At 33.5% G+C, this 27,681-nt stretch overlaps 1 protein-coding gene across 10 annotated transcripts in view; it reads left to right on the top strand.

The window, feature by feature from the left end:
• Nucleotides 1–26,684, top strand: part of LOC150103129 (uncharacterized) — a 163,060-nt gene extending 136,376 nt beyond the window's left edge. For 6 of the 10 annotated variants that reach the window (XM_090397819.1, XM_090397820.1, XM_090397818.1 and 3 more), the window contains 2 exons: nucleotides 9,539–10,228; nucleotides 22,724–26,684. In XM_090397819.1, the coding sequence (XP_090253945.1) occupies nucleotides 9,539–10,228; nucleotides 22,724–23,025 (992 nt within the window). In that variant the 3' untranslated portion in view covers nucleotides 23,026–26,684. Of the gene's footprint in view, nucleotides 1–4,360; nucleotides 4,529–9,538; nucleotides 10,229–22,723 lie in introns of all 10 variants that reach the window. The other 4 variants (XM_090397813.1, XM_090397812.1, XM_090397811.1 and 1 more) reach the window with 1 other exon arrangement.
• The last annotated feature ends 997 nt before the right edge of the window (nucleotides 26,685–27,681 follow it).

Below are 27,681 nucleotides of genomic sequence, written 5' to 3'. Positions count from 1 at the left end.
CAAAGGCCAATGCCATTCATCTTGTATACCATTTGGAGAAGATAGCATGAATATGCCATTCTTTGGGAAAAAAGACTACAACTCTACATAAAAGCTTTTTTCTGATGGAGCAGTTGTATAAAAGAAAGCTGTGAAACCTTGCATCACCCTAATCTGAATAGATCTCATGGGCTTGTTAAAACAGTTCATCATTTAATCTGATGTGCTGTTTTGGTTGATTACTGCTGATTTCACTGATATTGTGATAAAATCCAGCACTCTTGAATGTCATATTTCATCCATTACAAGCCATCTCAGGTAATTATTTCTTAGCAGCTGTATAAATTCTGTTTCCTAAGACCATTTTATTTTCCAGTCTATATCCCTACATATCTACAGTCTATATCTATATCCTTGGAAAGAACTCAATAGACACCACAGTGTGAGGAACAAACAGCCATGGCACCCACCTTAATAAGATGTAGGACCTCCTTTCGCTGAGATGACTGCAGCAATACTACGGTGCATACTTTCCACAAGTGTATGATAACTTACACTCATACCTTGGTAGAGGGTGTAACGTGATTTGTTGCCCCATAACACAGCTTTCCAAGTTTCCATGTCCCACAGTGGGGGAATCCCTTGACCTCACCTGATGCTCCATTTCATCTCATAGATGTTCAGTAGGTTGAGATCAGGGCTCTGTGGAGGCCAGTCAAGTGTGGTGATGTTCATGTCCACAAACCACATAGTTACAGCATCAGCCTTATGACACAGTGCATTGTCTTGCTAAAAAAAGACAATGGTCATTTCCATAGAAATGGCACAAAGTAGAAAGCATTGTATTGTTGAGAATGTTCAAATAGCTCATGGAGTTTAGTGTTCATGGCACCACAAACAGGTCTGAGGGCAAACCAGAAAAAACAGGACCATATCATCACACCACCACCTCTGAATTTCATAGTTGGCGCTGTGCACTCTGTTAAGAGCCATTCACCTGGCATTGCCACACTCACACCTGCCACTTGCTTGATAGAGGGTGTAACGTGATCTGTTGCCCCATAACACAGCTTTCCAAGCTTCCATGTCCCACAGTACCTACTCTTTGCACCACTGAAAACAACTGCATGTTAGTTAGGGTAATGATACTTGCATATTGTGCTCTGCCATGGACACCCATTTTGTAAGCCTCAGTTCTGAATGCTTTTGTGCAGATTTGTCTTCCAGTCTATGCCCAGAACTCTATGCTCATTTTGTCAGCTGATGAATGGCGGTTTTTACACATTATCCTTATACTCACCAACCATGACCAAAGCACCCTATTGTCACATTTGGCGAGTGCGGTGGGTCATCCACTGCAGGTAACACTTGCAGTTGAATCCCTCTACTTCCATCTCAGTATGGTATCGCCGGTTGTTGATTTGGGATGGTCCAATTTGTCAATAATTTGCTGAACAGATAGACCTGCAGCACGGTATCCTATCACAACACCTTGTTAAAACTCCCTTAATTTCATTCTTGCAGCCATTTCACCCAGAGACAGTTGCACACTGACTTGGGAGCATTATATTCCTTCAATTTATAATGGCTACAAACACTTGACTTGTTACATAGCAAGATGCACCTTTCCCATTGGTTTGTTCTGTTGACTTCTTTCCAACCATAGCAGTTGAAATCCTCGATAATAATTACTCGATTATACTCATTGTGCTAATTTACCAATGCACTGCATCTACAATCTCCCTTATACCACCAGCCTAATAGTAACCACCAATGATGTATTTCATGCTTTTGGCTTCTATCTAACACCAGATAGCCTCAAATGTACTGCCTTCTCTACCAATGTTCTCCTGACATTCTTTTACTCTCTTTGGCTCTAATTCTTCTGCTATCATTAGCAAAACTCCTCCTTCCTCTCTTGTTCTTTGTCTTCTCTGAAGATGCTATATTGATTTCATTCTGCTCCTATATCATCGCAATCACACTGATGCCTATAACTTTTGGCTAAGTTGAGCTAACTGTCAAAAAACTCTTTTCCTTTATTCTGAAACAATCTATACCTTGTGTCGATTATTTCACTAAAGTTAGAACCTTGAGAGCTATATTCAGTTGCTTGTGATCACTGTCCCACTTACTCATCTCTTGGTTGCCTGGATCTACACTCACCTGCATCTCCCCTAACTGCATTTCTGAACTCCCACTGAAAAGTAATTTCTTTTGTGAAGTCCTTCCTTCCATTAAATTCACTACACACGTTCACAAACTCCACATTATTCTTTCTGCACAACCTGTGATATTCAGGAAATTATTAGTGAAGATAGTAAATTAAAAAGTTAATTCTTGAATAGAATTATCTTTTTATAAACTAGTAGGATGGAAAATATATAAATTAAACTAGTATGATGGAAAGCAAGCAGGATAAATTTATATGTACAAGAAAGAAATCACCCAAAAGGTCAGGCTAACAGTATACAAAGCAGTTTCAAACTAATTTTAACATGGTTTTTAGAGCTGGGTTAGAAATGAAGTGTAGATCAATGAAGTTGGGAAACTGTAGATATGAAGTTTTCATGTCTGTGGTCTAGCAGATGTGTGTGTGTGTGTGTGTGTGAAGACCACAATTAGAAGAAAATTGTCAACTGTAATGAAATTGAATAATTCAGAAGAAAGAACTCGATAGTTTTAATAATCAAGAGTGTACGTATAGCTGTTTTAAAATATGGATACTTAAACAGAATGGCAAACATTTTTAAAACAAGTACTCAGTGCAAAAATAGCAGGACAAACTCATAGAGTGACGAACGTGTAGGTGAATTGATGTCCTTAGAGTACTTTAAAAGATCAAAATGTAAAAGTTAATCAAATCAGATATCTGACCTATCAGTTTGAAAGAAAGGTGTTGCATACCATATATTATGGCAGTCTAACACAATCAAGTTGCAATTCTCTCACATCTAGTGCACCCTTGAAGATATATATCAGAAAATGGTGATAGGAGCACCTTTGGCACAGAAGGAAATAATTCTTAAACTGTATCAAATTTAGTTTTCCATCTCACTCCGTTCTCTTTCTGAAATTTAAAATAACTTACAAAGGATTACATTTTTACTTTTTCTTTAGAAAATATTGATCAGAGTATAACAATCCATTTAAATGTCAGAAAATTATTTTGATGAATTTTTAAATTGTGAAAAGTTCTGAAATTCTTGCATAGCTTCTTTTAATTTAATATGATAAAGATAATTTTTCATTTATAAATGTTAAGGTCTCATTACTTTATTGACTGGTATATTTGAATTTGTGGATTATCTTTTTGAGATAAGTGTGCTTGAAAACTGAAGGTCAGGAAGATAGTTTTCAGAGACACGTGTTCTCCCACTGTATTTTTATTTTATTTTTTTAAGTTTTTTTTCTTTTTTTTTTTTTTTCTGTGTGTGTGTGTGTGTTAGGGCAGGAGGCTGGAGGGGTATTTAACTTTTACTTGAATAATGGGAAGAAAATTGGTTGATCATGACATGATGGAGTAAAAAGTGCATTGATTTTTTTTAAATTCAAATAAACTTTCAACAGTTAAAGTGCATTTAATTGCTGAAAGTTTATTTCCACTCTGTTGCTTTCATAGTGTGAATGATGTTTTAATACTTTTTCAGCATTATAATTTAAAATAAACTGCTGAAAAGTCCCCCCCCCCCCCCCCAATAAAGTAGCATGATTTATTGATCGATATTTACTAACATGGTACGTGGTTTTATTTATTTATTTATTTTTCTCTTATCTCTACAAATGAAAGATAAACAAACATTCTGGTTCATTAGCATTATGGCTTGGCTAAGGATTAAATCTGATAAGAAATCTGCTCTGGAGACCAAACATTGCTTTCTAATGCAACTTCAGGCCTCTTAAGCAAGTAATAATATTATACAAGGTATTGAAAATCATCTATAACAGGATGTCAATGAAATCTTTTTTTCAAAAATATAGCTAAATGTGAGTAGGTTTTAAAGACTAACAGATAAGAAGAATAGAATTTATAAGTAACAGTTTGAGAAGCAGCTGTAGTTCAGTAACAAGATACTGGAGCAAGTAGACAATTTTATATTTGGAAAACCTGAAAAGGAAGGAAGAATTATATAAATATATATATATATATATATACACACACACACACACACACACTCACTCACTCACTCAGTATACATAAGAATTGGAAATCGGCCAATGTGTTTAACAAGCTTTCCTTTTTTGATTTTCTTTTTTTCTGTTTTGATTTTCACAATGTTTAATGAACATTATGGAAATCAAAGTAAATGTTATAAATAAAACTGAGGAAGTGGTTTTAGTTACCGTTACAAGTTGTTGGACCATATGCGTACTCATACAGGTGATAAACCCTTCCACTGTGATGTCTGTGGAAAAAGCTTCTCCCAAAGGAATCACCTAACTCGCCATTCCATGATCCACACAGGGGAGAGACCATTTCCTTGTGATTTTTGTGGACGAGGTTTCTACCGGAAAGACAAACTGACACGGCACAGGCGTATCCATACAGGTGACTGATTTAAATAATCTATTATGTTATTACTGATGTTAGATATTCCATATCCTTTGGTTTACTAATTTCTTCTGTACTTTCACTAACCATTAAGCTTATAGTTTGTGTTATTTGTGTTTTCAGTTTCTTGGACACTGTGTGGTATTAAATAGCTCAATAATATGCTTTAGATTAAAAAAAATAAAACAGAACCAAAAAATTTAAATTAAAATGCTTTGATGTATATCTGAAGAAAAATTGTAGATTTGAAAACATGTTAAATATTTAAATGCTTAAAAAAAAAAATCAAGTTGCCAAGGTCAAGACTGGCAGACAGAAATCTGTGTAGGTAGTTGGAAATAGTAAGATTTTTAAGCTGTTGAAAGAATACCATGATCTGATAGTGAAGGAAAAAACTTTGCTACTTTACTGTTTGGTTTCTTCTGCTATTAACTCTGATATATTTTATTTAGGAAACTGAGTTGAGCAGTGGGTTCCGTTTTAAAAAAAATTCATGTTCTAAGAAAGAACAAATGAAAGTGCAAACATCGATTATCTTTCATGTTGAAACTTAATCCCAAAAAATAATGTAATTTAATATATTCCAATAATTTTCCTTATTATAAAGATATTGTCAAAGAGTATGTGAAGATAACAATAAGGCAGCATACATGCAGCCACTATACTAGAATGAACATAGACTGATTGGAAAATCCTGAGTTCCTTAACATGACCTCTGAGTGGACAAGCAATCCTGACCATCGGGCTTGAAAATTTTCTAAAGACAAAGGTCTAACTAAAATGTTGAAGTGAAATGGGTAAAATATTAACATTGTAATTAATTAAGGAGTTGGAGACATGGATCTTAGGGTTCATCTTCTAAAGGACATCTGAGCAAATCATATTTGTGTAGGTTGCATATGTATTCAAGCTGTAATGGGTTTAAACAAGGCTTATATTTAGTTTTGCTCATGAAGGATCCCCTTCCCCACTCCAATGAATCCTGTTACCACCAAATCCAAAGCATTGTCTGCAATACCAGAGCTGGCCATAAAAATGAAGGCAATGGATATACTTTTTTGTATTTCCCAGTTTAATTACTAGCTGTATCTCTTTAATTGTTGTCAGTTTTCAAGAACATGGGTCTTCATCAAATATAGGTGGTTGTTGTTGAAATAGTTTTTTGTGAGGCTGAGATATGCCAGTTTACTATATGTTATATGTTGTGTGGTGGTTGTACTTTTTTAAAATTCAAGCTGTGTTTTCAGCAGTAGTCGGACATGCAGTTGGGATAATAGGTCTGTGTTTTGGAGATTTTTTGGATCTGTTGGCCAGGGTGTAGATTAGAGATAAAGAATACATATTCAGATCCTGTTCCCTGATGTTTTAATGATTCTGTACTGTTGTGTGTGTTTGTGTGTAGAGGGCATAGACAGGTTTGGTGTTTCTGGAAATCTATTCACAGGCTTCCTATAATTTACCACACTTCCGTAGTGTGCACACACAGCCTTGCTTAAATAACATTGTCTTAGGCATTAAAAGATTATTTAAGCAAAGCTGTGACTTCAATGTGACTTTGTGACAGTCATATTGAAGGATGAGTAAATAGGTTTATTTTTTGACATGTTTTTTTACCAGTAAGTCCCAAGATGGTTAAAAAAAAAGGGGGACAGTTTGAAATGCAAGGATTTAACTAATCAAAATTTTTTTAAAGATTTTAGTGTAAACCTTTTTCTTTTAAATTCTAAGTTCTCCATATTTCATAGAATGAGGGAGCGGTCATCACTGGAAACGGTATAAGGAGGGTGTGAGCAGTAGGTTCTTTGCATGAAGAGTGGTTGGTGAGTGGAATGCATTGCTTGAATGTTTTGTGGGCGTAGACACATTAAATCAGTTTAAGGCACAGTTGGATGAGCATTATGTGCTATAGTGTGTACCTCCCACGATAAGTCTCTGACTCCATGGAGGTCAAATGTTAATAATATTTTATTCAGGGAAACTCACAGAAATAATAGTACAAATAAATTATATAGTGAATCCTTTTTATATTATTTAAAACTCAAAAATTTTTGTTTCATTACTATGGATACACAAAATTATAGGGGGGGGAAAAATCGCTTTTATCAGCTTGAATTATTTCATCACTTTCAAACCGTTGTAATTCAAAGTCAGTTTGAATTATTAGATCAGTTTTTCTGTTTTGTCCTTATATACTTGTTGGATGTTCTTAGTACTTTTTAAATTCAGTGTGGTGTTGTGCTGTAACTTCATTTGTTATCTTATACATTACAGCTGGTGGGTGAAGAATGCATTTACTATTGGAGTGTCGAATTTTCTTAATTCTGAGTATTATAGAAAGTGGAGGCATACTATAGTTGTTTTATTACTTAAATTTTATTCTAAACATTCACAAAACTTTCTTTGTATGCCACAAGAAAAAAAAATTAATTAATTTTATTTATAAAGACCAGTAGAAGTTCTATAGATTAATAATCCATAGTCCCTGGTTGTATAGTTATCTTATTAGATAAGAATTAAAATGACATAATTAAACTTTCTGAAGAAAGAGCCTAAACTTTTGAAGAATGCAATGCTCTATTTTAATTTATAATATCCTTTATCTGTTATAACATGTTGTATTCTTTAGTTTTAGCAATATGTTTAAATATATTTAAATGAAAAGTAATACATATGTACAAAATACTCCAGTAGCCATACATGCTATCAGAATGATTAATGAATATTACTTGTTTGAATATTTTATAACTGGATTGGGAACATCTTGAATCATGACATTATTATAGAAATCTATGCTGTTTTGGAAAATGAGATATGACAGGATTGAGGAACATATTCCAGATGATTTTGCTCATATCTGCATAAAATTTACTCCATATAGAAAATGCCAAATCCAAACTAGTTTGGAGAATGACATGTATGCAAAAAAAGGGGGGAGGGAGCTTTTTTTTTTTTTCAGTAATCCAAAGTCCTACCGTATGTTATTTTATTTATTTATTCATAATATTCTCACATTATATTGTACTCTTGATATTATAGACAGAAGGGTAATTTGTATGCCGTGTGTGTGTGTGTGAGTGAGTGTGTGATATACATATCATACATATATGATAATATATGTATTATAGATACATATTATATGTTATTACATATATCAGTAGATATGTATATATTTATTGGGCTAGTCATATGATGCGTATGTGTCCACCCACAAAAGTAGTTTAGAGCTGTAAGATTCAATACCTTAGGACAACAGAAAACGAGAACTATTCTTTGTGACCAACTTTCAAAAAATTTTTTGGGACGTTTAAACTAAAAAAAATAAATTTATTTAACATTACATTTAAAAACATTTTTAAAAATTACTTTTTAAAAACATTTTTTGACCACAATAATTTGAAAACAACCTGAAAACAGCAATCAATATTCTAGCCTTTTAAAAAACAGAATATTTCATGGTTTGAAAAATGGAAAGTTTTTGCAGGTCAAAAGATTCCAAAATGAATAGGATATTTTTTCATTTGGAATACCCTACATCAGTGGTTCTCAACTTTTTCCACTTGTGTGTACCCCTTTTAAACTCATTTCTATAAATACCCCTGGCAGTGATTCAAACTTAACATTTATTGTTCCATAACTAACATTTTGTTTACTTTACTTGTTTTCCGCCATTACTGATTATTTTTCGTGTACGCCTGAACGGCTCAGCACGCACCCCAGGGGTACGCGTACCACCGGTTGGGAACCGATGCCCTACACCAATAATGTGTCATGTTTTCTGGTGAGTCCAATTTGAAAGTACTTTCAAGCGATATCCGACTTGGAGATCCATAGGTTGGATATCCCTTCTATACATTAGAATTAAAAGTCCTATCCTATAGTTAAAAGAAAACATTTTTGGAACATGAAAATTCATTCAAAATTTGAGTTCAAGTAGTCCCAAAAATTTTGGGGGCTACTTAAACTAAAATTTTGTTACCAGTTTTTCTGTGTTGGTCACGCATTTCAAAATACTAGCCAGCATATTATGCTATCTCAGCATTACATTTTGCTTGAATAGCTTAACACATATATACACACACACATTTCTCTATTAATATACACTTAACTTTGTATAATATGAGCTTATGGCATTTCTGATTGAATAATTACATTACAAAAGTATAAAACAGTAAGCTTATCATAGTTTTTTTTGCATTCTCACTCATGAAATTTGGTAACCTGTTAGCCATTTAGTCCTGTGGGTATACAAAGGGAATATTGGATAGTCTGGAACTTTATTCTAGAAACAAAATGGAACTGTTTCAAGTTACAGCCTCTAGCAGCCAGGGTGGTGAATATACACAAGCCACAAAAATTGTGTCACCTGATAAAACTTTCATAAACATCCTCATGTTAGTTAGATGGCAGAGACATTTATCATAGTAGCTGAAAAAGAAATTATCAGTAATATGCTTATTAAAGACTAGTAAATCTAATAGTGAACAGAATTTCTTTCTTCGTGGTTGCTATAATTGCTTTGTAGATTTCAATAAACACAAGTTATCTGCTTTGAAATCAAGCTGTTGTAGTGATTTATCTCTATTCTTGTGGCAATTTCCTCAAACAATGGTGAATCACCTTGCAATTTTGTATTTATCTGAGGTTGAAAAATAGTCACAACAGCAGACTAAAAGTTCAATATATGTGAAATCTGAAGTATTGATCAGAATATGTCCCTCCCCACAATTGATCATCCAAATTTTGTATAGATTCATATTTCACACTTAAACAATGCTTTTCTAATCTTTATGGCTTCTGTGTGTTCACTTATGTTATATTATGAAATTTAGGAAATGTTTTCATGTGCCTGCACTTTAGAAGTGTTGCTCTCAAATTTTTCATCTTTTCTTTAAGGTTTGCAGATTTTCAATATTTTCTTAAAAAATAATTTTAATTGTATGTTTAATTTGTGAGAAATACAACTTATATATAAATACATATCAGAAATATTTCCTTTTTTATTTTAAGGCTTTGATCCACGTCCTCATTTGGCTAATTTCCATGCTGCTGCTGCCAGTGCGACACCTCCACTACAACACCCAGAAGACTCTGTCAAATCTAAACCCAACAATCGTGGTGGGGTGAAAGTCCAACCTCACAATGCAACACATAGTGACTTTGCTTCTGCCAGAAATCTGCTTGCTGCTGCTGCTTCAGCACCACCTGCCTTTCCTGGTATTGATGGAGGAATGAAAGTAATTCCATCAAACTTAGTGAAACAAGAAGATGATGATAAAGATAAGTTATGGCCATGTCCCTCATGTAAGGTCCCATTTAAAGCTGCTTCAGAGCTACAGGCTCATCTTTCAGCCCATACCAAAGGAGAGAAGACGGTGCCGTGTGAGATATGCGGGAAGTTCTTTGCTTCTGCAGAAAGAGTACGCATTCATGTCCGTGCAGCTCATGGTGAGAAGTCTTGTTCCTGCGACATCTGTGGAAGTGGTTTTAGTTACCGTTGCAAGTTGTTGGACCATATGCGTACTCATACAGGTGATAAACCTTTCCACTGCGATGTCTGTGGGAAAAGCTTCTCCCAAAAGAATCACCTAACTCGCCATTCCATGATCCACACAGGGGAGAGACCATTTCCTTGTGATTTTTGTGGACGAGGTTTTTACCGGAAAGACAAACTGACACGGCACAGGCGTATCCATACAGGTGACTAGTTTAAATAATCATTTTTTATTATTACTGATGTTAGGTATACAGCATTTCTACACGAATGTCTTCTGTATTTTTTGCACTAATCATTTAGTTCGTTTCGTTTTCACTTTCTCACTTGGTGTGTGCATAGGTGAATGGAAGGGGAGGGTGCATCACTGAACATGTTATGGAATGATGAAAATAGGTTCTTTTACCTGAGAACACTAATGTAATTAGAAAACACATTAAGTACTTGCTAGAATTACTGCTGAAAAGTTATTTAAAAAATGCAGTTTTTCCAAAATTTTGAATTTATTATTTCATATGTATTCTAAAAGGAACATATTTTCTTTTTAGAGGATAAGTTGACATCTAAAGATGTGCTTTTGTTTTTAGGAATTTCTAAATTTCTCCAGTTAGAGGTGAAATTATATATAGAGCATTTCTATGCACAATTATCACTGAAATTTTTTTCATATACATTTTTTATAAAAAAATTCTCCCTGTAGTCATTTCAAATAAATATTTATAAAGCTAAACTTATAATAATTATTTCTTTTTTGATAATTTTCACATAAATTCACTTTATATTCTATTCACACAGGATACTGACATTTGATGATATATGAATTCACCATGAAATGTGAAGCTTTCGTTCAGCAGATTGTTGTTCATCATTCATCCATATGGAATAATAATAATGTATTTACTAACTTAGAGAGTGTTAATAAACACTAATAGGACTAGTCTTGTTAGCGTTTATTAGCACTATGAAAAGTAAACGATAAACTGAGAAATGCATTGTAGTCACTCTCTCAATTTAATGACTGCGATATTTTTAATGAATACTTGTATAAGGCATTAAATGGGGGGAAAAATTATTATTTTCACATGTTAGTGGGCTAAATTGCTGAAAAATTGTTCAATTGCCATAATTTTTATTTTTGACTCTTCTGTATTCTAAGGTTAGTTTATAAACTGAATATATTTTTCATACATTTCTAATTCAATTCAAAGTCGACATGCCCTGACTATTACAATGAATATTCTTGATACATTATAAAGAGAATTACCTGAATTGGTTCAATTCTGATATGTAACTCACGATTTTTTTTTTTTTAAACATATAATGCTGGCTTATTTCCTTGTCAGTTGGAGCATTTCCATATTTATCATTGTTTTTATTTTAAGTATAGGAAAATTTAACATTTTAAGATGTGACTTTTCTCATGTGTTTTGGTATATGAAAATACAGCACATAAAATCCCTACTCGGTAACTTAAAAACTGCACTTGCCCACATATCACCTAGAGGCAAACAGGTTTTTGGTACATATTTTTGATTTTAACAAGTGAGTACAATGTAACAAGTAATAGTTACATGCAACAGCTTAGGTGATGTTTTGATCACTACCTGCAAGTAGCTTTGTAACTTGAAATTTTATCATATTTGATTCTTTATGAAATGCTAATTCCATAATTAGGAAAGTAAAGAGAGATTTAAGCTTAATTTTTGCTTTTATTCTTGCTTGATTATTTGAACTATTTGTAAAGGTCTCCATTATAATGTTTGCATCCTGTGCAGCAAACCATCTCCCTTGAAGCTAAATTCACAGGATTGGTAATATGAGTTGTTTTGTGCATGAGTTGCTAACCCCCCCCCCCTCTCTCTCTCTCTCTCTAAGACCAACTAAGTAAGGATATTGGCAGCCTAGTTCAAGTGGATCTGACTGTTGCCATATATATTAGTTAGTGGTTCTGAAGATCTTGTAACATTAGTGCATACTTGACAGAAATTACTCTTATAAACAATGATTTTATGCATTAATTAAATGTGTTTATGGCATTTTGTGTTACCATTACTTATTTTTTTCTGCATTTTCCCAGGTGTGAAGAATTAGTTTACAGATGGTAAAGATAAATGTGACATTGATAATAGTATTGGATATGGGGAGTGGTTTAGAATTATCTGTGACTTCCTGTGAGATATTCTTATAGGCTTCCATATTAGTCATTTATTACATCCAGGATCAACTGTGATGAAACTTGGTGGTAAGAAGAAACTCCAGTAACAGTTAGGCAGACCACATAAATTACTGAAAAGGGCAGTAATTGTTTCAATGTGTTCAAACTAGTGATTCTTTCGACTAGAAATTGCAGGCCATCCACAGCTATAGTGGATTATTCTAGAACATTACATCCTGAAGTTTTATCTATAGATTTCATAACCAGATATTTCCCCAAACAGTGCTTTAATTTGCTTGCATAATGTTTTGCTAATTTGGCATTTGTTGGAAAACTGTGATGAAGTAACATATTGCAATGGACACTTATTTACTTAATGCAGCCTTACTTTAGCCAGTCGTTATCTGGCTAAGATATACTGATGATGTGTTTTCAATTTGGCTTCATGGCATAGACAACTCCTTTATTTCACCAATCAATTTCAGAGAATCTGCTTTACTATGGAAGAAGAGATTAACAGCAGTCTAGCCTTAAACACCTTAATAGTACATCTTCGTAATCTTTTGTACATCTTCTAATTCTTTTGTAGTATACAGAAAACTTGCTCATATGGTCAGATATATTCATGAACTTTCCATCTCCCAGTGGTGTGGTAACATTAAAACTCTGACTAATAAAGCCATCAATCTCTTTTCCAGTGAGGTCTCTCATAGCTGAACCTAACCATATTCACTACACTTTATCTAATAGCTACAGTTTCTACAGAAATAGCAACTTAATCTTTCCTCCTCAATATTCTACATACAGATTATAGTAATGCAGTCACTTTCCCTTTCTCTGGGATACATAAAAATAAAAAATAAATGCCAGAATTTAAAAAAAAAAAAAATCTCTGCACTGTCTTATTACTCCATTTATTACTACCCGAGAGGAAGGAATTGGTCCTTCTTCTCATTTCCTGGTGCTTATAAAGTTACTTGTTCTTTCATGTTGCGTACTGTGGGCAGACTGAAAGATAAGATCACTCAACTTCTGCTTACAAAAACATAAATACCAGCATTCATTATGGAATAGTTAGGTCTATCAGGCCTTTCTTTGGACAACCATCTACATTATCAAGTAGCGAAAAAACCATTGCAGCAAGTTTAAATGTGACAGTTTTTTTTTAATATATATACGAATTTTTTTTTATGTTTATGCAAAGAATTGTGAGACTTTGCTACATTGACAGAATCTAAATAGAAACCATTAATAGATAGACTTAAATTAGCCTTCTTATGGGAAATAGTTCTTCACGAATTCTAGAAATAATGGTTGATGTTAAAAATGTGACTAGTTGATGCAAGCAGTTTGCCATTTTCAGATCGCTTAATTATATTCACTTCAGTTTTTGTTGAAGTTAGTCAGTCTCTAATAAATTAATTTATTTTTAATCTTGTTATTTTTACTAAGAACCTTAATATAATTAGACCATGACACCCTGCATCATGTACTTACAGTTTGCATTTCATTGTTGAATCTACCAGTTTCTGTTCTTGTTATTTAATTTAAGTCATATTGAAGATGCCCTTGATACTAAAGCAAAAATTTTATACCAATAAAAATATATACATAAGCTAAATTCATTTTATGTTATTTATTAAACTTATTGACGTAACAGCACGTTGTTCCCATGATAGCAGTAAACATGAAATAGAGAGTACTGTGAACAAGAAAGGAAGCATAAAATTTATGCCCCTCAATATTTTATTTGAATCGCTTCTTTCTTTCAAGAAAAGCACTCTGATTAAATATTAATAATCCAAAGAGATTTGTATGTAAAAGACTGCCAAGATATCTGGGAGAATAGTCTAGCCTTAAACACCTTAGTAGTACATCTTCCTAATCTTTTGTACATCTTCTAATTCTCTTGTAGTATACAGAAAACTTGCTCATATAGTCAGATATATTTGTGAACTTTCCCTCTCCCAGTCCAAGCATTATCTTGCATCAGAAGTCTGTTCATCATTTGTCAAGAATCTTGTGTATGATGCACATTGTTATGAAATATATGGTGATTCCAACTAGTACATAATGCCATCACACTTACATTGTTAAACCATTTTTAACTTGATACCATTCTAGCTTTGATACAGTAAATGTCTTTTAACATTTGACTTGTATATAACAAACTACCCTGAATTGTACAAAACAGTAGTACAGGCAAACTCCAAGTTACGAACATGCATTCTTGGAAATGTGCAAGTTGAATTTACTTCCCCCCCCCCCCATAAGATATTGTTACATTTTTAATGCATTTCTGAAATAAATGACCTTAATACAAAAGATAGCAAAAGTGAATAATTTTAAAATATTTTATTCTGATTAATAAACCAGATTAATTAAACAGTCATTTTTGATTTCTTCATTTTAAAGGAATAAAGTACAGGATACAAAATAATTGTTAGTGCATGACCAATCCAATATCAAGTTATTTTTCATATTAGTATGAAATTATGTATTTTACAATAAAATTTTATTTAAAAATAAATAATTTGAAAATTAATAAATTTTTTTAATTGTACATTTGTAGAAGCTCTATAATGCCTTTTTTTCTTTCCTGTTATGATTTCTGAGTCAAAACTATTAGTGTTCCATTTCTACAATGCTGATATTTCGTTTTTACAAATAATTATTGACTGAACTGAACTTGTAGCTTCAATTGTAATCACAAATTTTTTGTTTGTCTTTTAAAACTGCTGCAATATGTTACATTGGTTGATGTTAAAAATGTGACTAGTTGATGCAAGCAGTTTGCCATTTCAGATCACTTAATTATATTCACTTCAGTTTTTGTTGAAGTTAGTCAGTCTCTCCCCTCCCCATACTTATAGCGCTTTCAGAGAGCAGTTTGTTTAAATATGCATTCTGAATTTTATTATCCCTGAATACACTCAGACTATTAAAGTGTGGAATATGTTCAGCAGCTGAAGAATCTTTAGCATGGCATACAAAGGGGATGGAATTACCAGACTAAACATTTTACATTGTGCATTGTAAAATATTGGTGACTTTAAGCAATATGAAATGTTTGTAATCATAGAGTTTTGGATTCATTAAATGAATTAGGAATCCATGCAACATTTATAAGTACAAATTGTTTGTTCCTTAAAAGTTCGTAAATAGTAGTTTGCCTGTATACAAAACTAGTACAGAATTGTAATAATAGTGTTTTCTTAGAATTAGTTGAATTAGTTATATGGTTGATAAAAGTTTTTTCACTTGGCTATGCTACCAATTATATATTTGGTTTAATCCTTTATCCAAGTGTAAGCAAACAAAGTTTGTACCTGGAGTATTTTCAGGACTAGGGCAGCTCATGGTAAAAGTGGAATAAGTTCTGATCACTTGCCTTAGTATCTCCCATAATGCAAAGAACATCTCTTTGTGGACATGTATAATGCTATGCATTGAGGCATTATGGGAGATACTAAGGCAAGTGATCAGAACTTATTCCACCTTTACCACAAGCTGCCCCAGTCCTGAAAATACTTCAGGCACAAACTTTGTTTGGTTTCATTTGGATAAAGGATTAAACCAAATATATAATTGGTAGTTATGTGGTCTTTATACTAGAACTCTGAAGAAAGATATTTGGTTTAATTCTACTGGAATTTATAATTTGAACAGAATACTAACTCATTGACAATGCAGATGCCTCTTTGCTCTTTTTTTTTTAAAAATGCTATTAGAACTAGACAACAGTGTTATTCAGTTTTTATGTACATTTTTTCTTGTATATAGGACACCTGTTCATGGTAGGGATCTCCCAATGGTTGTTGGCCCTTTTCATTTTCTGTTTTTTCCTTTCCACAATGTGCTTCTCTCTCTCTCTCTCTCTCTCTTCCCCTCTCCTCCCCCATTCTTTAGACCACCACTAACTGGAAGAATGGCACGTGGGGAGGGGGGGGCACTGTGCAGTGTACTGGAGGTGAGATCTGGTGGTGTGCATGTTAATGCTTTGATCTCTGCTTCTGCAAGATGGGGGGTAGTCATGGTCTTACTAGAATCACTGAATTAGTGGGCTCAGTTGCAAGCATGTCATCTCCCTTTTGAGCCCAACTATGGCTTGCTTGCTAGATAGTGTTCATGTATGATTTTTGATTATGATATATAATTTCCATGTATAGTTTCTATGCTAGGTGGAAGAACCTTTTGCCATCAATCTGTATCTCTTTTGAGTATTTATCCTTCATCAGATACCTTCTCAAGGCTCAGTTCAGAAATCACGTAAACAGCAAATGAACAAAGAATAAGCAATGAAAAACACCACAAGCACATATGGCATCTTTCCTAATAATGCATTATTCAACAGATGAATACCTTATTAGGAAAATGTCTCGTTTCTCTGTTTAGAAAGGTTGACTGTATTGCCAGAACCAGTTAAAACCATTTAAGAGATAACAGCATCGAAAAAAGAAACTTTTTTGTGCAGCATTTGTTGGGTAATTTACCAAAAAAAAATAAGTTACAATAACTCTTCATAAAACCTTTAATTATTATTCAAGAGAGGTAATAGAATAGAATCTCCTCGATGTTTCAGATGAGATTTGCTCTGAATTAGATTCAAGAAGTAACAGCTCTGAAATGAATTCTCATACATGGGAATAGTAATTTAGCAACAACCAGGAATATTATCTTTAAATTTAACATCCACTTTAGTCTATATGAACTGCCTTATTATGCTTTACATCCCAAATTCTTGAAGTTGTTTTAAGTGGAAGAAATGCAGTAATGCTCAAAATGCCTGTCATTGTTCTACAGCCTGGGCATAATGTGGCAATAAAGAGTATGAAACTAAACACTACTGTAGAGAAAAATATCTGCTGAGGGAAAAATTCCAGCTTACTCCTGAGCATATTAAAGGAGCATCAGAAAGAGATTGAAAAGGATCAGAAGAGTAGAATATCATCCCATATCAGGATGATGTTTGCTGTTTTGATCTCTTTGAAATAAAAAGTTTACAACATCATCTAGTTGAAAATCTTCATATTAAGAAGGTAACAAAAAAAGTATGTAAGGGGTCATTGACTTGGGAAGCTGTCAAACTTCTCCCAATTACATCATTCCTGAATGCTATGATTTGATCTAATTTTCATTAGAGTGCATTGTCTTTTAATGTGTATGGCTTCAAAAATACACAGAACATGATCTCATTAAATGAAAATCTGTTGGTTAAAAAAATACACGAATAATGGCAAGAGCACCACACAAAGAAAAGTCTCCATGCATCCTCAGCAGGGGGGAGGAGGGGGGGGGGGCAAATAATAGATGCCTCTGCATTTACAGAAAAATCCAAAATAAAAGTTTCCAGCATCCTGGATAGAGTTTAATTTAAGACATCATGGAGATTTTTGCTGAAAAGGAAGATATGGACACTAGCCACTTACACGTTACCAAAAACAAGATAAATATCAATAAAGGTAGGAACCTCGCAGAACCCAAGTTGGAAATTAGACAAATCCAGGAAACAATTAACACATTCCTGCAGTGGAATTGTGGGTTGGCAAAACATCAGTGACTCGGAGGTCCCTAGATTATGGTACTTGATTATCTGTAAGGACTGGATAAGGTATGGAGGAATTGCCATCCTTATGGCAACCATACTCTATTCCAATATAGTAACCACCAGTGGCCCTTCAGTAGGGCCTCTTATTACTATATGAAACATTTGTTTACTATCTAGTGCTGATATTTCTCAGGGCAACTTTGATAATCTCATTTTGCAGTCACACCCATTCTCCTTATGGGCAATTTATATGTCCAAAATACTTTTGGGTGTGAGGGGGGGAGAATTATTGAATACACACTTGATAACAATAACATCTCTCTCTCTGTAACATAAAGTAACACCTTTTTTCCCACATATCTACCTAAATGTTCTCTGTTGTGGACTCAATCTGCTTACAGTGCATTCATTCAGCCTCAGGAGTGAATTTTCCTATGATATGCACTTCTTCCCCTTCCTCTCATTGCATGTAGCCAGCAAAGGTTGGTCGATTGGTAGAGCCTCTGCTACTAATGGCTCGCAAAAAGTTAAGCAAGTTTGAGCATGGTTAGTAGTTGGAAGGGTTCATTCATTCGTTGTTGTTGGCACAATCTCCATTGATGAGTCTTTTGACTCCCTGGAGGTGTCACATAATAATAATAATAATGTATCACAAATCAGGGTGACTAGAACACAAGTTTCATTGTTAACAGAAGTAAAGTTCAAAATTGAAGTATAGATGCCCCAATTTTGAATAACTAAGTTTCTTGTTGTTAGATAACCTACCCCCAAAAAATTTGTTTTCAAGCATTAAATCCATCCTAGAACCCAGTAACATCTTCTGCAGCTGGATCAACATCATCAAAGAGGTGTCTACAAGACATCCAGAAAATGAAAGGCAGATATACCATCTTCTGGAATATGATATACAATTGCTGATCCTAAAGCAATTACAGATACTCTTGAGGGTGAACTTTGGCTAAATATTGGCAACATCATCATCCCACTCTTCCCCACTCCTGGCCATGAAGAAGAGCCGTGAAGAAAATGCGTTGGAACGTTTATCACCATCTTACATGGTGATAAACCATGTAAGATGGTGATAACTATTAGCAAAATTTTCAGTGAGGGTAAATTTCTTGATTCATGGCAAGGAACCAGGTAATCAGAGTTATTGGATGTACTGTCCAATAATTCTGAATACCTGATTAAATGCTTGTGTAAGATTTTTTTTTTTTTTTAAACTGCTTCTGAGGACATTTTCCCAAGCCACTTGGTCTCCTTCAAAATCAAGACTAGTGTAAACCAAAATTAAGACTAGTGTAAACAGTAATCCTAGTTGTGACAAATGCAACTGAGATTATTTTCTTGGAGTTATTTGTTAAAAAAATTAACAGTTCAACTCTCTATGTGTCATCAAACATCCTTTGCATTCTGTCTTCTTCAGAACTATAGAAAATTTCTTAATTCATGGCAAGGATCCAGAAATTTCAACCACTCACTTATTGTCCAGTGACTCTGATTAGTGGGGGGAGGGGAGTCAAATCTTGTTTATTTTTTTACTGTTTCTGAGGACATTTTTCCATGCCATAAAAATCATTCAGCATTACATCACCTAATCTATGGAAACATTTATAAAAATACTTTACTTTCCGAGTCCGGAACACCAATCATATCCTCTAGGAAAGCATTTATAGATCCATCATCTAAAAACAAGCACTTAGAATTAGTTTTCTTTGACATGGAAAAAAGCATAGGACACAACTTGGAATTTTGTGTTTTAATGTAGCTCCCACCCAGGAGCCACATTAAGGGGGGGGGGGGGGGCTCTTGGGATACAAACTAATATTATTTTTTTCTGTATTTACTGAGCACTTATCCAGTCAAAATTAGATTACAGGTCACAGGTTTGTCTCTGCTAGAAACAGTGCACTCTGATGGTTGGATGCTATCCATCACCCAGCCTGTCAGTTAGAACAGCAACTGGTGCATTTTACAAATCATTTATTCCTAGTATATATTTTATAGTGAATAAACCATTGCTTTCCTTTTGATGTAGGCAACCATATATAGTATGAAATAAAAATCCCTACCAAATAATCTGACATGTTTTTGTTTGATGCCTGGAAGTTTGCTTATCAAAGAACTATTACAGTCTAATTATCATGGTAGAAAATTAAATACATAGAGACAATGCATGGTACATTGTCTCTGTGTGCAAGTACAGGGAAATATATTGGGTTGGCAAATAAGTTCGCTTGGTTTATGCGTTAGTAAAACTTTATGCCGCTTCACCTCTCACTATTGTTACACTACCACGCAACGCTATTGCGCAGTTGAAAGGTGACATTTCACATAATCTTTCAGTGAATTTTCGTTCGGACTAATTCAGTTGCATGTGTATAACATATTTTTAGAAATGGAAGGGAATGAATGCAGCTCGTTTGCCTTTTTTATTTCAAAAAAGGCAAACGAGCTGCAGAGGCCCATAAAAAAATATGCAGCGTATATGGGGATGGTGCCTTAACAGAATGCGCATGATAAAAGTGGTTTGCCAAATCCCGTTTTGGAGATTTCGATGTCAGTGATGCGCCTTGCGCTGGTCGCCTGACTGAGGTTGATTCGAGTGTTGTGAAGGATATCGTTGACAAAAATCCATCACAAACAGTGCGGGAGATTGCTGCAGTACTGAACATAACCCATACAAACATTGAAAACCATTTGCACAAGCTGGAATATGTTTTAAAACTCATGTTTGGATGCCGCATGAATTGACTGAGGCCAATATTGACTGCTCGCAGATCCATCTGTGATTTGCTGCGACATCTCCAAGAAAATGACCCATTTTTGAGGCGGATGATTACGGGAGATGAAAAATGGGTCGTGTACGATAACATGGTACATAAACGATCATGGGAGCACAAGAGCGAACCACTGCAAACAACCTCGAAAGCGGGATTACTCAAAAAAGATCATGCTCTCTGCGTGTGTGATGGGATTATAAAGGTGTTGTCCACTACGAGGTGTTACCATCAGGCAGAACGATTGATTCAACTGTCTATTGCTCACAGTTAACACGACTGGCCCATGCTATTAGCACAAAACATCCTGAATTGGCAAATCGGAAAGGGTTGTCTTTCACCATGACAATGCTAGACCTCCACACATCGTTAACAACCCGGAGTAAATTGTTTTCGATGTTTTGCCGCATCCTCTGTATTTACTGGATCTGGCACCTTCTGATTACCACTTATTCCGATCGTTGCAGAATTCTCTGAACGGGAAAACCTTCGCTAATGAGGAGGCTGTCAAAAGACACCTGGATCAGTTTTTCGCCAGTAAACCTCAGGAGTTTTATGAACGCAGCATAATGAAGTTGGTGGACAGGGCAAGAGGTCATTGATAAAGAGGGTCAATATATAACTGACTACTATGTATTATATATATTAAATAAAATGTGTTTCATTCCACTCTGAACAACCGAACGAACTTATTTGCCAACCCAATACTTGTATAATATGGGGTTTAAAAAACAAACTGAACATTGTGGCCTTTAGGTAAAATGTGTCAGGAACATTTGTTTTTAAAGAAAACAAATCTTCCTTACACTTTCTCTTAATACTCAAAATCAGAGGTTTTGTTTGGAGCTGCTTTCTTCCCAAACAGAATCTTATTATAATAAATTTAGTTTAATCCTTTATCCAAGTGTGAGCAAACAAAGTTTGCACCTGAAAGTATCTTCAGAACTGGGGTAAGGTGGTACAACACCAGGGCAACTCATTGCAAAGGTGGAGCAAGCTACCAACACTCCTGTCTTAGTATCTCCTATAATGCAAAACACATCTCCTTGCGGATATGTCTAATGTTATGCATTAAGGGAAGGGCCACTACCCAGACTAGTTTCGACCTTTATTGAGGTCTCTTCAGTGGGAGCCAGGCCCAAGTTGAGATACCAGGCAGAAGCATTAGCAGGTCATCTCCATCTATTGGAGTTGCCAAATGGTGTGCCACCCTTTTTTAATAAATTACTCTGGATTTAGAGAAAGATGTTGAAAGTTTATTTTTCACTTGGTTAGAGTATAATAAATTTAGTTTAATCCTTTATCCAAGTGTGAGCAAACAAAGTTTGCACCTGAAAGTATCTTCAGGACTGGGGTAAGGTGGTACAACACTAGGGCAACTCAAAGGGTGGCACACCATTTGGCAACTCCAATAGGTGGAGATGACCTGCTAATGCTTCTGCCTGGTATCTCAACTTGGGCCTGGCTCCCACTGAAGAGACCTCAATAAAGGTCGAAACTAGTCTGGGTAGTGGCCCTTCCCTTAATGCATAACATTAGACATATCCGCAAGGAGATGTGTTTTGCATTATAGGAGATACTAAGACAGGAGAGTTGGTAGCTTGCTCCACCTTTGCAATGAGTTGCCCTGGTGTTGTACCACCTTACCCCAGTCCTGAAGATACTTTCAGGTGCAAACTTTGTTTGCTCACACTTGGATAAAGGATTAAACTAAATTTATTATACTCTAACTAAGTGAAAAATAAACTTTCAGAATCTTATTGAACCCCATTGGAGTACATCAACTATGCTGATGCACAGCTTGCCATGGGACTTGCGTTAAACTACATAAAATTGAAACTGTTAGCATTCCGTTGTTTACAGAGACTGATTAAGCTTGCTTCAAATACTTGTGTGAAATACCACCTACATCTAGTGCTCCTTGATCCAACATCTAAATCAGGAGGCTTTGCCTGGACATCTCTGATGAATCCAAGCCATGGTGGAGATAGGTCAAGTAGGCAGAGATTGGGTGGTCAGATTATGAAGAGTAGGTTATAACGTCAAATAGATGAGTTGATTAGAACTCAGAGGTTGCACTTTGTCAAGCTATACGCCTTATTTGTATAAAGAAATTTTCATTGCTGCTTGTGGTCTTTAATATTTTAAATGAAGTATTACTTTTAGTGTTTTGGTGTTACCATTAATTAGCTTTTTTATTGTATTCTTTCTGTTTCAGTATCTCCTGGTACAAATCGTCACGGAAGAGCTATGGGTCATGGTACTTCTAACCAGTCACCAGCAGGTAACAATAATGTCCCCAATAATGCTCCTAGCAACAATGCTAATAATACCAACAGCACTTCAAATAGCCCTAGCATCAAGATGGAAGGAAGTCCAACACCTAACCCTACAACAACTAGTACCAGCCTGAGTCTAGCTCCCCCCCCAAGCCTCAGTCTTGCTCCTACTTTGAGCCCTAGCCATTTTAGACCTTCACCTTACAAGCCTGAATGGCAGGCTCCTTCAGGAGTTCACTAGAAAAACTATTGTTTTCTGCTGTGGGGCAGCTCTACCACGTCCCTTGGTCAGGCAGACTTTAAAAATGTTTCTCCTTCTCTATTGAAATAATGTGTTAGAACAGATTTCTAGGCAGATAACTGTCTCCACTTACCTCCTGTTATTAGATAACCTTTACTCTGGAGGGATTTCTGACTGTTGCTTTTGTGACATGCAATTCAGATGCTCTGTTGTTGTTGTGTTATTTTTTTATATATATTTTTCTCAGTATTTCTGTTCTCATAAAAGCCTGACAGTTTCAACTGGTATGCAGCTGCCCCTTCATATTATTGGTGGTGTGGGGCATGCATACATGGTAATATTAGATTAAAAGAAGAATAAGGTCCACATACTTGTCATCATGTATCGTACTTGAATATGTGGATGCTTAAAACAGTTGTTAACAAAAAAAAAAAAGAAAAAAAAGAAAAAAAAAGCAGAAAATATCTGCAACACCTGCAGCACTTTCTACAACATTCTAGTATACTTACATTTTTACCCCTTTTATGTATGTTTTACTAATTGTGGACTTCAGCATGTGTTTTATTTGCATACCTCACATGTAACATACATAATGCATTTGTTGTATTGCAGATAAAACTTAACAAGCTGTGGATGACCCAGCTTGTTTGTTTTCAGTTTAGAAAATATTTGAGGGAGAATAAATAAGAAGAATCGGTGAAGTAGTTTTATGACAGAAAATCATTGTAGCTTCCTTTTGTATGCATTACACACACACACACACACGCAACAGACATCTATGCATGCGTGCACATATACTCAAAATATCTGTGAAAGCTTGTCTACATACTGCTATGTTAATAAAACCTGTATTTCTTACAAAGAAATACAAAGAAATTCAGTTTGTAATTTAACCCTGATCATTTCATTTTAATAAAATAATGGTAAATTTAAAGCAGATTTGGTTCAAGAAAATGACATGACTAGTAGTAGTTAAATGGGAAAAAATATATATTTTGATTTTTTTTTTTTTCTGATACAGAAAGCTGTTATAGTAGAACCCATAATGAGTACACCATTAGAGGACTATAAAAGCATTGTTAAACACAGTATTTTTAGAGAGTATGACCCTGTATGGCTGCATGTCTTTATGCTTTTTATAGGCTTACTTTTTTTTTTAACAGAATCTCCTTTGTTATTTAAATAACCTAATTTGGATATTTTTTCATGAACTGTAGAAGGTTATTACATATGTGAAAATGTATAACAATCAACTAAGATTTCAGCAATGTTTTTTAACTTTGAATGTTGAGATGCAAATATTCTGTCTTCATATGATAAAGTTACTTTTTTTAATAAATGATTTTTACTGATCCATTATAGCATAATATGAAGTGAGTTGATGAATATATAATGAATTGCCATATGTCTCTATTTTAAAGGCCATATACAAAAAATTGTTTGTTTCATTTGAACTAGTGGACTGCATACAAAAATTAGTGCATGCTTGCAAGTTTTTTTCCATGCATTCCACTTGGCAACCTTTTGTTTTGTTTTGCAGGCCATACTTGCATCTCGCTTGACTAGCTAAAAGAGACAATAAGTGGAGCATTTGTAAATGTATTATATACAAGTTTATATATATTTTTAATATTATTTAACATTGTTAAATCTTAAAATTGGAAATAATCACTGCTTTACAATTTCAATTTTTCAACTAATTATGTAATTTTGAGACAAAGCTAAAAAAAAATGCTTTCTTAATAATTTTAATATATAATTAATATTATTAAGGGAATTCTAACTTCTGTAGGATTTTTGAGCAGTGATTGAACTTTTTAAATTACAAGTAAAAATGCTTTAAAGTTTAATATTAAGTAGTTTTAATGCAAATAGTTTTTCAGAGTATTACAGAATAGATTGAAAAGTTAAACTATTCAAGTGTATTAAAAATGAAAGCAAATATTTTTATTTATTTTTTTTTTGTTTATGAATAAAATCTCAAAAAATGGGCTGATGATTAGCAGGTTATGCTGTTTTTTCAAACTCTGTTTGCACTTATTTTATGAACTAGACATTTAGACAAGTTTTCCAATCAATATTCAAGGTATTTCTCATTTTGTACTGGTGTGTGTGTGTGTAAGTTTATTTACATGCATGCAATGATGAATGTGTAATGTATATTATCATATTGTGCTTGCACCTATTATCTAGTGCTAATTTGTGGTTTATGGCAGATAAAAATGAAGGCTGTTTACCTGCAGTATACAATTCTTTCTAATACTTTAATTTTTTTATGAACTACATTAAATATTCTGTAATATTTTATTTTGTAACATCTATTTTATAGTAAAAATTTAGGAACTTTTTTATAGTTTGAAATCATGTAGGTGAATAAAATGTCTCAAGTTTTTGAAATTGGAAACATTACTTTCAAAACCATTTATTTTAAATTTAGAAAGTTACATATTTGCATCAGAGATTGGTAATAACTTGTTTAATTTATTTTCTAAATACGTAAAACCTATGGTCAAGCACTTTTATTTGAGTCTCATTAATGCTTTTTTATGACGGTGCAGTTTTTTTTAATGGATTACTAATTTGACTCTTCTCCCACATGCACACACACACGCAAAAAAAAAATGCTATTTTTTTAACTTTATAAGCAGCATTTCATTTTAAATTTTCAAGCATTAATATATTGTATATAAAATTAATGTTTATTATTCAGTGTGAAATCATGTATTACATCTAGTTGCATAAACATTAATAAAAATACTTCATCTGATTAATATTTATTTTGAATATAAAATTAATTTTGATTAATATAGTCATAAAATTAGCCTGTAGTATTAAAATTAACTGATTTTAAAAGATCCAGTACATCAAAATTAAAGAGCATTAGCACCCTAAGTTTTTGTTCTTGCTGTTTTCATTTGATTTAGATGCATTTTGCAAGATGCTTTTTATCCTGCCTTTTATGCAGTTATATTTGAAAAGTGAAAAGTGTGCAGCTTATATATTTGTTCTTATCATTTTTTGGAAATGTAATTTTTTTTATAAAACGTTTTCTGTTTACTTTTTCAATTTCAGAAAATGTTTTTGTTCTTGTCACATCAATATAGCTATTTGACCAGCTCTTTCAGAAGTACAACGCAGATGTTGTGTATTAAAGTGTATTTTCACTTGGTATTTCTTCTTTCCCAGATCCAGAATTCATATAACAGATAAAAATCAAAACTCACTGTCAGTTGTATTACATAAGTCCTAATTATGCATTTAAATATGTATTATAGTAAAAATAATTGAAAAGCAGTTTTGGTGCTTTTGTATATCATGTGTGAACATTATTCCAAGAATATAATTGTTTTTAAGTATATATTCTAGAACCCAAATTAGGGTTATTTAGTATTCATATGTTGGATTTAGGAATAAAGAAATTGAGAATATGAAAAACATTGTCCAATTTCATGGCATTACTTTGGAACGGTACCCCACAATATAGTTTTCATTAGCTTATGCTAGGGAGAACTGATTTCTAAAATATTTGATGTATATATAATTACTGATTTCTGTAATTACATCAGGAAATTCGTGTACTCATTAATATTTGATGTATCTTTGAAATGTAAGCTGTTATTCACAATAGTTATATAATAAATCTACCTTGTTTTTAAAAATCTGAAATTTCATTATTTAATTTGATTTGGACACTGATTTAAAAAATTCTGATGTAAACTGCTAAATTGAAGTTCTAGATTTATTTAAAGTGTCCTTTTAAGTTATGAATGAACTGCTAGTGGATCTAATTTCATAAGTGATAAAATTCCTTGTATAAAATTAAAGTGATTTATGATTTTCAGTTCATTTTATTATTAATAAATTAGTTTCATTACCATATATGGTTATTTTGCATTAAAATATGGTTTTGTTTTGCTGAGGTGATTCTGGTAATTGCTTAGTAGCATATGTTAAGTTTTTTAATGTACCATTAGCACCTGTAAATATTAAAATTTGTGTATCAGTTCATCTTGGAAAGGAGTTTTTAAAAATTTTTAGCAAGAAAAAATAAATGATATGTTACAAAAGTTTTATAGAAGTTATTCATTTCTTACCAAGTAGACAAACTAAACTGTTTGTCCAAGAAACTTTCAAAAATCTCACATTGTAGCTTGTGCAGCTTACGTGATTGTTGGCATGAGTTTTCTTCGCATTGCCGAAATTAAAAGGAATACAGATGTTTGCCTACGTAGTGAGAATTTGAAATTTTTTCCCTTTTTAAATTGTTCAATCGTCAAAAAAAAAGTAGCTTTATAAGGACTTTTTTTTGTGGTTAATATGTGGTATGTTATTAGTTTTCAAAACTGAATCAAAATAGAATGTATACATCTTCTGCATTTAATAGCCTTTCATCATGCTTTTTTTTTTTTTTTTTAAATAAGTGTGTAGTCCTTTCTAGATTTAGCCACATAAACAAGTTTGAATAAGATGCCTTAATAAAAATAGTTTAAGCATTTTTTCCTTTTTTTCCCCCTCAGTACAACTATATCTAAAATAGGGAAAATAGATTTGCATGTAACTAATGATGCATTTCTAAAATTTCATTTACTTCAAATTTACCTGTTAGTCAAATTTTATTCAGTTTTGTAATTTTAAATTATTGTTTAGACTGTAAAT

Source organism: Typopeltis vanoorti, chromosome 9, assembly GCF_054136105.1.
Source record: "Typopeltis vanoorti isolate ZY-2024b chromosome 9, IOZ_Tvanoo_1.0, whole genome shotgun sequence".
Lineage (NCBI taxonomy): Eukaryota > Metazoa > Arthropoda > Arachnida > Uropygi > Thelyphonidae > Typopeltis > Typopeltis vanoorti.
This window is presented reverse-complemented; position numbering and strand designations above follow the sequence as displayed.